This window comes from Perissodus microlepis, chromosome 7 (assembly GCF_051167445.1).
Source record: "Perissodus microlepis isolate ML-2025 ecotype Zambia chromosome 7, ASM5116744v1, whole genome shotgun sequence".
In the NCBI taxonomy this organism is placed as follows: Eukaryota; Metazoa; Chordata; class Actinopteri; order Cichliformes; family Cichlidae; genus Perissodus; species Perissodus microlepis.
The window spans coordinates 17,205,659-17,218,049 of record NC_140467.1 but is presented as its reverse complement, the minus strand read 5'-3'; the positions used below and the strand labels follow the sequence as shown (position 1 = coordinate 17,218,049).

Genomic DNA, 12,391 nt, shown 5'->3' with positions numbered 1-12,391 from the left:
TTGTGTGTGTGAGAGTGACAAAGCTAGAATCATAGCAAGAATCACGGCTGAAAACAAACAGAAATCACCGGACTTTCACTTCGTTTTACCGTTTTGGCTGATTTTTTGCAACATGACCGGTCTCAGCACTGCAACACTCCAGCCTGTACCTTGTGTGGTGGCCGAGGCACACTCACTATTGGCTCGAGATTGTAGGGGCGTTGCTTCGCAGTTGGTGAGTGCTTAGGGTGCACGGGGTGTTCTAGGGATGGCTAAGGGAAAGCTTACTTGGCACTGATCCCTCCTTTCAGTATAGACTGCAATTAACATTAGGCAGCACTTTTTTCCGAGTGGGGGGGGGGGATGAATGTGTCATAAATAGTTCGCCTTTATAGAGGGTAGTGGATGCATATTGAGCAATGCGATGAGGCCAGTGCACTTTGCAAGACTTGCGCTGCAGAGAGCGTCCACGGATCCCACGACCTGCTGCTGACAAGCCGGGGGGAAAGGAGAGGCAGAGGGGGAGCCGCTCGGAGAGAGATTGAGGGTACTGCCTTGGAGACGACAGCCCGGGTTTCTTTGCGGAGGGAATCATGCAGTTTGCAATCTGGCTGGTTGGACTAATGTGTCATCTGTCAGCTTTTGTCCGGGAGACTCTGCAATACCAGTTGCATCCGAAACAAGGTAGTGTTTTCTTTTGGCTTGCGAGTACGATGAAGTGATACTGCTGAAATGTGTTTCAACATTATTAACGGTGATTGAGCATGATTCCCGGCGTGCGGTAGGCTTGTCACCCTGCATCTGCATTTAGTCTGTTGCACAGGCTCTAAGCTGTTTGTTACCATTGCTTTGTCTCTCAGTCCCAACTTTCTCTGACTTTTTTTGAGCAGAAAGCTTCATCAAGCAGCTGTCATCGTATGAAATCGTCAAGCCGCTACGTGTGAATGACTTCGGAGAGTCGTTCCCCCACAAATTGCACTACAGAAGGAGACGGCGGAGTTTAAACGATGACCTGTCCGGTTTACGGCTTCACTACAGGATTGATGCTTTCGGGGAACGCTTTCATCTCAATCTAACCGCAGACTCCAGCTTTATCGCGCCCTCTTACACGGTGACACACTTGGGAGAGGAGCAGAGTAACGACACGGACTCCCAGTCCACTGACCCCGGCGATATGCGCCACTGCTTTTTCCGTGGACACGTCAACGCCAAGAGCGAGTACCCTGCCGTCTTCAGCCTGTGCACTGGTCTGGTGAGTACTTGGTTTCCACTCCGCTATCTTCAAGCTTCTTTTTTGGGAAGCTTTAATCACTCTGACATGCTTTCTTCCATTTCAACGAATTCCATCCACGCACGCACAGCCCACAGCTCAAGTCATGTGTGTAAGTGTGGATCGAGAGCAAGTGTTACTGGACTAGTGACAATGGGAAGCCCTGCACCTTTGTGCCTGTGGGGATGGTGGGGTGGGATGGATGTGAGGGCTGGTTGTTATGGTTGGGATTGGGGCTGATTTGACAACAAGCCACTCTATTGAAGTGTCCGTCAGCAAACACACTAAAACCCTGATGTGGTCATAGAGGATTTTCACACAGAAATGGATTATTAGTTATTTGGTGTCATGCTCGTGCTTGTGAAACAGTGGAAAAGGAAGAACTTTTCTGTCAATTAACTAATAGTTAATTACTTTGTTTTAGTATGAATGGCAGTGGGGAGGAGGGGGGACTTAATCAACTGGAAAAGCTGTAAAAGTTATAAAAATACAGTTAAAAGTTCAAAATCTATTTACATTCTTTGGGCCGATTTTTGGCCCAGGCCTTATGTTTGACAACCCAATTTTAAAGCAGTCCAGTTTTTAATTTTATGAATAAAAATGCAGAACATTTCCTTGTTCCAGCTTCTTTAATGTTTATAATATGATACTCAAATCATCATAAGTTTGACCCATAGACAAATAGGTCTTTTGAAGATGCCACCATGTAGTTCCTGGAACTCGCTTCTCTTGTGGTCACTCTTCATAGCCTAAAGAGGCATGTTCATTAATTGACAGAAGAAAGAAGATGCTCATTGATGAAAATGTATCACATTTTTTCCCCCCGCCAACTTTATAGGGGTGTAATGGAATAAGTGGGTAATAAGGGGGTTTATAGGACTTATGTGTAATATCGGATGCCTGATGCCAGAGTCATTTAGTTTGCTGACTCCTATGTGAGGGAATCTGATAACTGTTGACAGCGATGACTTCATGGGTCACATAAGGTTACTGGTACAGGGGCAGGGGGTTGACCTTAGTCGCGCCAGGCGGATTCTGGCATAGACTGTGCCTGGGGATGGGGCAGGGTGGGAGAGCAGGGGTTGTTAGAGTGGACAGATAGACTGACCATAGCCTTAAAGTCTTCCTCCTGCTCTAGGCCATTATCAGTGATGGTTATCCTTATTTTACATGTGCAGCAGGAGAATAGCATGTCATATAGTTATTTGCACATTCAGTTAAAAAACATAAATCTTTGTATTATCACTTTGCAAGAATTGACTCACAGCAGTGTAGCTATCAAAAAATAAAATAAGGTCAAATAAAGTGTTTTTCTTTTTATTCACCAATTTAAGACACAAGGTGTTCTCCATTTATCAGGGCAGCCTTTAATTGCCCTCTCTGATATATGACTCACTTATACAAACATGTGTGCATCCTTTTTTTCAACAAACCTTGCAACATCACTCATTGAGAATGACAAGACAATGGATACACCACCAGAGGCTATTGGGTCATAAATGTTTCCGTGTCTGATCACTGGGGCTTAATGGCCCGGGCACATTTTGGTGAGATGAGGTCATTAAGGAATAATTAGGCCCTAAAACAAAGGGGTCATTCTGGAAAAAGCAGTTTCCCCTTTCGTCCAATGTTGCTCAAAGCTATCACCGGGGGGCAATTGAGGAGAGCTTGGGGGGAGGCAGGGTTGAGGAGCTTTTGGCCTTTTCAAAGTGAGTCATGATGGGCAGAAAAGAGGAGAAATGCCCCGAAGAGAAGACAGCTGCCAATGAAGGTTGCGGAGGAGACTTAAAGATTGCTCACACCGTGGGAAATTTGGGTTCCTTGAGAAGCTGGGTCTTTCAGTCCACTCACATAATAGAAGTGTAGGTTAAGTCAGGCTGTTCTGACAAATGCATCTGTTTTACTTCCAGCACAGAATGAAGCAGCTCTGCACAAAGATCAGGTTCACAGCACCTTTATATGCCGTAGGATATTTAACAGAGACTGACTGCAGGTGTCTGCAGCCACAGAAAATCATAGTGTCTTTGAGAGATTTCATAATAGAGCTGTGTGCCAGCAGTCGGTCCACTCATGTCACAAATGTGACCTCGCTTCAAAAAGGGGTCTCTCAGTTGTAAGGTCCATTTCAGCACCCAGTACTGAACAGCAGCCATTGTGTCTGCCCAAACCTTTGTCAGATATGCTGCTGAGCTAATGCTGGGAAGCCCTGAATCTCTTCCTCTCCGCTGACTAAAGGGAGCATTTATCTGTTCAGCTTTCTGTTAACACCACACGAAACTTTAGACCGGATCACCCATAATTACCTAATTGAAGTTAATTCACCATAGACAGTGATTTACAAGACACCGGCAAACATCTACCAATTTTTGCATTGTATAAATCATTCATTATATTTAGATTATGACTGCAATGGTTTGAAAAAGGCTGCAGTACTTCTATGTTGATCAGGTATATTTAAACAGAGTTTTATTTTCACAACCAGATGAGACGAAAGTGAATGTTTTGAGCCTGCTTTGAACAAAGAGGACATTACATCGACAGTTTGATGACAACAGAGTAATCTCCATCTGCTCAAGATCTGCACCGAAACGAACCAGAGCAAGGACCAAATGAACCTTGTGCTTTTTTTGTAGTTCCAAGGTCAAGAATGAAGTAATATCTGACTGTTATTCAGTGATCATTTTTTGAAACACAAAGGGAAACGTTCTCTGCAGTGGATAATTCCTGATGCGTTTTAGCCACATAAATTTGTTTTTTACTCGACCGTGTAAATGTAAGAAGATGTAGTCGTGTATGCTTGAGTGGATTGACTCTTATTTTGACTGCAAAGGCCATTTCATGAACACTGTTTATTCAGTATCAGCTTCTCTGGCGAGTTGTTGTCACAGCATGTTTTGTGTCTATGATGAGTGATTGGTGGACTTTAGGAATTAAAAAAAAGAGTCACATCATCTCGAAATCATTCATACAAATGCATCCGTTCATGCTGTCTTCTCTCAAAGTTCCCAGCTGGATTTGAAAACTACTTCTATTTCGTTTCTGCATTGAAGAAGCAACTTCACTGGCTTCTGAGAACTGAAGAACCAGTACTGATCCAGGGCAGAGGGGGGGTGCTTCAACAAGTGAAGGCGTTTCTATCCTGTGCATTGTTTATGCAAGTTTTGACACTATTGCACTGAACCCACATCCATATGTTTTTGGAACATGGCATAGTTATTCTAAATCAAAGAATTAATATGTGATTGAAGTCCAGACTCTCAGCTTTTATTTAAGCGATTAAGCAAAAGTATTGCATTAACTTTTCAGGAATTACAGCCACTTTTATACACCCCTCCCTTATTTTCAGAGGCTCAAACTGATTTGGATAATTTTAAATATCAGGACTGTTTTTCATACTTTGATGGGTTCTAGACTGCCTGAAGTCTCTGTTAGGCCTTTACTGTAAGACACCTTACTTACCTGCTGCTTGTTTGTGTGTCTCTTTGCCTTCAGCTTTGTCTTCAGAAAGTTGAGTTGACAAAGTTATCTTAGCAGAATGCTTTGGGTCATTTAACTATTTGCACTGTCTGATCTGTTTTGAAGTGTTTGGCTGAATCTGAGCAGAAAGTATAACACATGTACACTTCACAATTTATCCTGCTGATTATCTCAATAAGTCACGTTATCAATAAACACCGGCAAACTTGTTCTGTTGACAGTGATAGTTGCCCATACCATAACATAGCCTTGTCTTCTAGTCCTTCTGGTGTTGCTGAGCTGGCTGGTGCATTCCTTTTTTTTTAAAAGAATGTAGCAGAGCGTTGATTTAACCTCTCTTAAAGTTTTTGTTATCTCTTTAATAGTTTTTTTTTTCAGCCTAATGATGGCCTCATTCACCTAAACTGATATCTCTTTGACCTTCACATAGTTCCAGTTAACATCTAAGTAATGAAAGTGCAACACTTGGAATCAACTCCAGAATTTTTATCTGCTAAATTTGTCGTGGAACGACGAGGAAACAGGCCCCACTTGGCCGTGAAACTGCCTTCACATCTTGATTTGAATTGAATGTCATACAAAGGCAAAAATTACACAAATTGTGCCACTTTCCAAATACCTAACTGTAGAACTGAGTGCCTTTAACCCTTTTCAGGAGCTGTAGTGTAAACCTGCAGGGGATCTAATCCCTTACTTTTTGAAAAGTAGGGAGGAAAAGTGCAGTTCCAGTTTGTACTTGTTTTCCACATCCGAGTTGTATCTTTTCCATTGTCAAATGTCCATCACTCGGGGATGTTTATGGCGTAATGCTGCCTTAAAGATAACATTCCAGCCTCCAATATCCTGTTTAAGTGTGCGCATGAAATTACCATGCAAACACCAGTGTGCCTCATGGCTGAGTGAGCTAAGAAGCTTTGTGAGGGACCGAGCTGCCAAATCAATATTAGCATTCCTCTGTCAGCAGCTCGGTCCGTGTATGATGATGTCACTCTTCCCAGTGTCAGGGTTTTTGGGGAAAAACGCATTTTGACACTTACAGCTTACCTAATAACCTGTGCATAAATGTGTGAAACGGTTTACTGAATTGCAACAGCGCCCTGATAAATGTATCATGCAAAAGACTTAAAATGTTTCAAAACTCGCCTTCATTGTCACGGAATGAGATTCTCAGGGCTAAAACTTCAACAATAACTGACATGAAAGCAGTTACGGATATTCTGTTGCCTTTTCAATCAGCATGTTCTTTCCATACACACCTGTCAAAAGAGCTTATTTAAAAGCATGGAAATAATGTGAACCCTGGTGCCAGAGGCTAGGACAGAGTGACTGCAAAGAGACCACAACCTGTGTAAATGAAACTGTGAAATAAACAGACACACGTACAGTAGAATATGCACACATGCACGTGCATGCTTTGTACCAGTGACATCTCCTGGCTTTTCCCCCCCTTATAGATTGGAACTTTTACGACACAACATGGCGAATTCTTCTTGGAACCCCTTTTAAACGCTGCGGGGGAGGAATACGATGAAGAACACGACAAACCTCATCTCGTCTATCGACATGAGAGGAAAAGAAACATCTCCAAAACTGACAACAATGCAGAGCCCTGCGCTGCCTCAGGTAATAGACTGCCTAAGTATTCTACCTGTAACCACAGTCTGTCTGACTTTCACCCACAAACACTTACCTCCTTATCTCCTGTATTTTCTTTCTGAACCGTGGCAATAAACACTGCCCTAAAATGTAAATTATACTCAGTCACGATCTTTGGCTTGCAGATTTCAGCCTTGATTAGTGGCTGTTACTTGTGCACTGCGTGGTGGTTTCATGCCTCCTCTGCTGGAACATTGAGTCCCAGGTTTGTAGCAGGAGCTCAGAGGGTAGGTGCGATAACTTTTTAGTTTGCAGCTGAAAAGAACTGGGGGGGGGGGTTTCCACTTGGGAGGCTGCTGGAAAGTTCCCCCAATTTCATTTGAATTTTTATGGTTGAGGCCCTGCGGGTGGTGGTGAGGCCCTCAAGAGAAAAGCAGGGTGACTGAGTGAAGTTCACCTCGATGGAAGACCTTAAAGTTGTCCTCACAAGGATCTCCGAGGGGGGCCTTTGTTGAGTGACGCGATAAATCTTTTATATGCCGACTGCTTGATTTGTTTGTTGTCTGAACGCAGCCATTGTCGCCCGGTGGTGGCCTTTGTGTGTGGCGGTGGGTTAAAAAAACTTGGACAGGCCAACGCTGCCTCAATATGCTCAACCCTTTCACTCGCTCAATCTGTGTGAGGCAAACAGAGACCCAGCATTCGCTGAAAGCTTTGTGTATATATATATCTATTAACCCCCTGACTTTTAATGTTTTAAGAACATCCATTTCCACCATTCAGTTTAAGTGTGTAAACCAGTTTAATGTCTAGTTAACATGAAATGAGAAGCATCCTGAAATAGCTTCTCATGACCTTTACTGTGAAATGAAATCCTTTTGTTCAGTGTACAGCAGGAGGTAGCTGGGATGTAGGTGTTTAAAGTGTTAGAGACACCTGTGGGGCCTCATCAAAGGATAGCAAGTAAACAATGAACAAGGGATTAAAAGAAGCAGTGGGCCTGGGTTAGGACTGTGAGGTGTCCCCAGACTGTGCCATTATCAGAAAGGGCAATCTCCACATGTTGTGAAAAATTGGTTCTTTGAAGGCTTCACTGAGCACAGACTAATAGGCTTGTCCTGTCTTTTTATGACACACAGCGCAGTGCAGGTTACATATAAACACTAACTTGACGCGTGTCGTCCTGCTTCCAGAACACTTGCAGTTTTTTCTCCTGGTCTTTGGGCATTTTCCTCCTGGCTTTGCAGTATTTCTGCACATTGATGTCTCAGAAGGCAAATTGTCCACTTAATTTTCTTCATTAGACTAAACTGACTTCTAAAATAAATGTCAACACACTCAGGCTGTCAGCTTGTCATTGTGTTTGAAAAACTGGAAAGCTTTATTAATGGATTAGAGGAGCGCATAGGCATCACACAAGACCACATTTTAAGCAAGAAGCACATAGATTACCCACCCAAAACCTGTGATGTTAGCAAGAGAGCCGATTCCAATCTCCTTTCTTTTTGACTGGCTCTAAAAGGACTCTCTGTCAAGGTCAACGCAATCTTATGACTCTGTTTTTCTCTTTGTCGCTTTCTCTTCCATATTCGTGTTTTTTGTGGTGAGAACGTTTGAGCCACACAGAGAAGTGCTGGTGGCCTTCCAAGCAGCCACTCTGATTTGTAAAAAAAATAGTTTTTGCAAGACATACGGTGATTTTATTCCTTATCCATCCCCCTTTTTTTGCTGTTTCCTGAAGCAAAACATATTTTTGAAAACGATAAAGATGAAACAAACTGCGCTTTATCAAACACACCTTCAGGAAACAGCATGTGTATCAGCAGAATGGTAAGATAAGAGTTTCCTTTAGAAATGCTGGCTCAGAATACCTCCCTCGTGCACTGCGCAGTGCGCCAGAACAACGGAGACTTCTGTATCTGCTGTCTTAAGACAAGTAAGAGTTTCCAAGATCTCTGAAAGAAAAAAATGCTGAAAGGAGAGGAAAGCGATGTTTCCACATAGAAACATTTCACAAAGATGACGCTCTGTTTTGAGCTTTGAGCTTGTCATCTCTGACACGTACAAATAGTTGACTTATTCATACTTGTGCTGTCACTGCTTGTGAGATGTCAGATGTAGAAGTAGACTGATAAGACTGAAGTGTTACCTTGATGGAAAATTCTATTTTGTTATTTTAACAGTCAGGACACGGCTGTCTTCAGCTGCTTTTCTTCACGACATGTGTTCATGCTCTGTTGATAAAGCGAGAGGCTGTTATTGTAATGCTGTGTTGAATGGATGGAAGTTTATATGACATTTTTAAATGTAAATTCATCCTACTGAACCACTGATGCCAGTGACTTTGATGGACATTGCTTGCAGCTGTATCAGTTTCCTTTCTCTGTCAGCCAACCTGGGTGGTTTTCCTTCTGTTTAGAATACCTTTACTGGAGTAGATAGCTGTTGAGTGGGTGATTAATGTTTTAAAGTCACAGAGTGCCTTGTTGTGCCTCACTCTGAATTTTGAAAGCATAGAGGGAATAAAGCTGAACAGGCTCAAACCACAACACGGCTCCGACCCCTAATGACACATTCTACAGGGTATCAGTCTGTCGGCTTGCATGTGAATCCCCGTGTCATCCTTTGATAGAGATAAGCGCAGAAATGAGGGCGGCTGCAGGTAGGGGTAGATTCTTCTGTCGCTCTGCTCCCTTTGCTTTTTAAAAATCCATGTGAAGACAAGCAAAAGGCGAAGGGAAGTGGGAATTGCAAAGAATCTCTTTCACCAAGCCACTGGCTGCAAGTCCAGAACTGTGGGGTGTCGTATTTTGTCTGAATTAGAAACAGTGAAAAGACTAAAAGACAGCTTGACACCAAACTGAAATCCAACTACCCAAAGTCCTGTTCCAGCGTCAGCTCTCAAGCAGCTTGCCTGATTTCTTGATGGGTAACCGAGGCCAGCTTGGAGACCGAATTGCCTGGCGTTGATGCGGCAATACTTGGCACAGATGGCATCTGTGCCCCCTGACCCTTAACACAATCATCGTATACGATTCCCCTCTCAGTGCCCACTGTGTATACATGGTAGCTCAAATGCTAGCATCAGGTTTTTGGTCAATGGGTTCATTTACATGGAAAAATGTCCTCCCCCGCCTGCGGTTTGAACTAGCCGACTTGAATCGGTGCCTGCCCTCCCTTTGCGCTTTCATGTATGTGAATGGAGGCACTTGTTGATTGTGACCTCACTTCCCTCTTTGTTTGGAGTCACTCACTGGATGAGTTGATGTGACCTTGAACTTTTCCCTCCTAGAGGTGCGTGGATTCTGGGCTTGGCGGCTTGTTTGCCGGGCCTCACTTGGAACTATGTATGCATTAAACCCTTTGTTTTCCTCTGAAGCACGGCTCTTGACAGGGGTCAGGAAATGTGGTCAGCTAGGGTGTGATGGGCGAACAGCAATTACTCTGTCATCTTCACCATCTTTCTTTAGATTGTGTGGAACTTCTGGGTGTCACATGGCTCCAAAGGGCTTAGGCTTATTCTGTGGCCTTATGGCCCTTGCACTGACTCAACCTCCTGCATTCCAGGAAGTACCTATTGTGGCAAAGAATAAAAACAGAGTTTGTTTTGGGGCTTTTGTGTCCGTGTGTAAATGTGGTTTGCTTGTGTAAATGTGTGTTTGTGAAAGTGCATGTCATCTCCTTGGCCTGTCAGTGGATGAAGTGTCCCACTGAGTGCTGAGAATTGCTGAGCAAGAGCGGAGAGGAATGGGGAAACTAACTTCTTTCTTTGTGAGTTTGAGCAATTCTGGCCTGCACTGCATGTGCCTGTCTGTCTTGCTTCAGAGCTTGGCAGTGGCCCTTGCCTTTTCTCAAGCTCCCACTGCCTGCTTTTCTTCTTTTACACCTGCTTCTATAAAGTTGCTTTCTTACTCACTGCATTGCTGTTGGCCCTCATTTGAAAAAGACTCATTTCTCTTGTCTTTTTGAATGCCAGTTGAATATTTTTGTCTTTTGAATCACTGTGATCTGAACGCTAGCCTTAAAATGTGTCAGATGAGTATAAAAAAACCTGATTTGTCATGCATTGATTGCGAGTTTGAGCCACCACATGTGCTATTTGTGTGTAATGAGTGAGTTTTCCCTTCAGGCAGGATGCTCTGTTGAGTTACTGCCTCAAATTTCATAACACTCCATGACAGATAATGCAAGCAGCTAATAATTTGGTCCATTGCACTCGCTGAGTTTAGGATAACAGATACTCCGGACAGGGCTGAGTAGGGCTGGGTACACACACAGTCTGTAACTTTAATAGCTGCCATGTGCCTACCCTGAGGCCACAGCCCTATTGAACCCAGTGTGTTGGGTGTGTTGCTCAGATTCCAACTTGAGCTATTTTCTGCCACTGAATACTGTCTGGGCATTCTTAACAGACTTGAGCTTATTCAAACAACTTGAGTGACAGTGATTAACTGCATGGTGGCATGGATGCTGGAAGAGCAACAGTTTCCCACTAAGGGTAAACCCAAGAGATGACCAGAAATCATCAGTGACTTGGCCAGGATCTCAGGCTGTTTACTATCATAGAGGCCAGACATCCTTCAAAAACACAGAGCTACATTTTTAATGTAAAGATCAATTATAGTTCAGTATCTAAAGTAGGGGTTTCTTTTAAAATATGGTAGACATGATTAAGTCATCCATACTGATTGTCTTGGAGTAAAATCAACATCTTGATATTTAAATGGTTCCTTGAACAGATCTGTAGTCATTGTTGAGTCACAAATGGTCGTCTTCGAGGAAAAGAAAAATGAGGCCTTGTATATGTCCTTATCAGATTCTGACATTCTGACATCAGATTTTAACATTACGTATAAACATGTGATTGCATAAATTGCAGTGTTGAGGTTGATGCTCTTTAGTGAGGCATTTAACAAAACCTGAATATCCTGTTTAATTTGCTGCTTTGCATTTTATTAGCATCCTGTGTGTGCAAATCTCCGATTGGGCTGGTTTTGTATACCTGTGAACATACATGTGTAAAACCATAATTAGTATGGCCTTCACTCAAGCAAAACGTTAGCAGTATTTATCCCTGCAAAAAAAGACCTTAAAATATGCTGCCCCTTTTTGTCATTAGAATAATCTACAGAAGGACAGGAAACTGTCCAGAATAGTTCCTGGTGGGGAGTTTCAAAGGATCGAGAACATAGTGCTCATTGTTAATGTCTTTGCTCTTGAAGTGGCACTAGTTCTGTGTTATTGTATATACAACATCGTGTATCATGTATATGTTGTATTCACTCGCTTGTTTTGTATGTCAGTACAAGCAGAAACTATTTATTTCTGTTTAGAATGACTAAATCTTTGCCTCTGTCTTGACCAGATCACTTTTGAAAAAGGATTTTTTAATCTCAATTGAACTTTTTTTTGGATAAATAAAAAATAATATTATAGAGACTTTTCATCAAATCTTTGACACATTTTGAAGAGCTTTAGAAAATGATGTATTTGCTCTTTATTGGCACTTCCTTGTAAAACGCCAACATCTGTCCTATAAACTATTGACTGGGCCTTCCAGATGTAACCAAATTACTGTAAGATTTGAAGACATGTGTATTCAACAAAGAGGAAAGGTTGCTTCTTGCGTATCCCAATCCAAACATTTTCAATTGAATTCAAATGGTATCCATAATGATTTCATCTTTAGTATATTTGGATGAACATTTTTAAACTAGACATCGGGAGTATCTTGGTTTGGCTAAGATAACACTCCAGGCTACTACCGTCACAGTTCTGATCCACAAGTAGTGTTTCGTCATTTGAGGAGGTCTGCAGCCGACCACTATGCTGTCTTTATCTCTGAACTGAAAATATCAACCGAGTGGACTGCAAGTGTACAAAGACCATACTTCCAGTGATGTCGACAGCCACGCCACTTCACTTTTAAAAGCCTTCTTCAGCAGAAGCAATTAGCTGCCTTACTTCTCCACTGTCTAGCCGCAGAATTACACTTAATTGTGCCCCTGTCTGCGGTGGTTTCAAAGTTTTTCCCCTCTTAACTTGTATTCCAATAACCGCGCTGTCTGA

General features: G+C 42.7%; 1 protein-coding gene across 1 annotated transcript in view; it reads left to right on the top strand.

The window, feature by feature from the left end:
• The first annotated feature begins 224 nt into the window (after positions 1–224).
• Positions 225–12,391, top strand: part of LOC146382896 (A disintegrin and metalloproteinase with thrombospondin motifs 20) — a 76,808-nt gene continuing 64,641 nt past the window's right edge. The window contains exons 1-3 of the mRNA XM_084933897.1: positions 225–663; positions 870–1,231; positions 6,181–6,349. Coding sequence (XP_084790023.1) covers positions 573–663; positions 870–1,231; positions 6,181–6,349 — 622 coding nt within the window. The 5' untranslated portion in view covers positions 225–572. The remainder of the gene's footprint in view (positions 664–869; positions 1,232–6,180; positions 6,350–12,391) is intronic.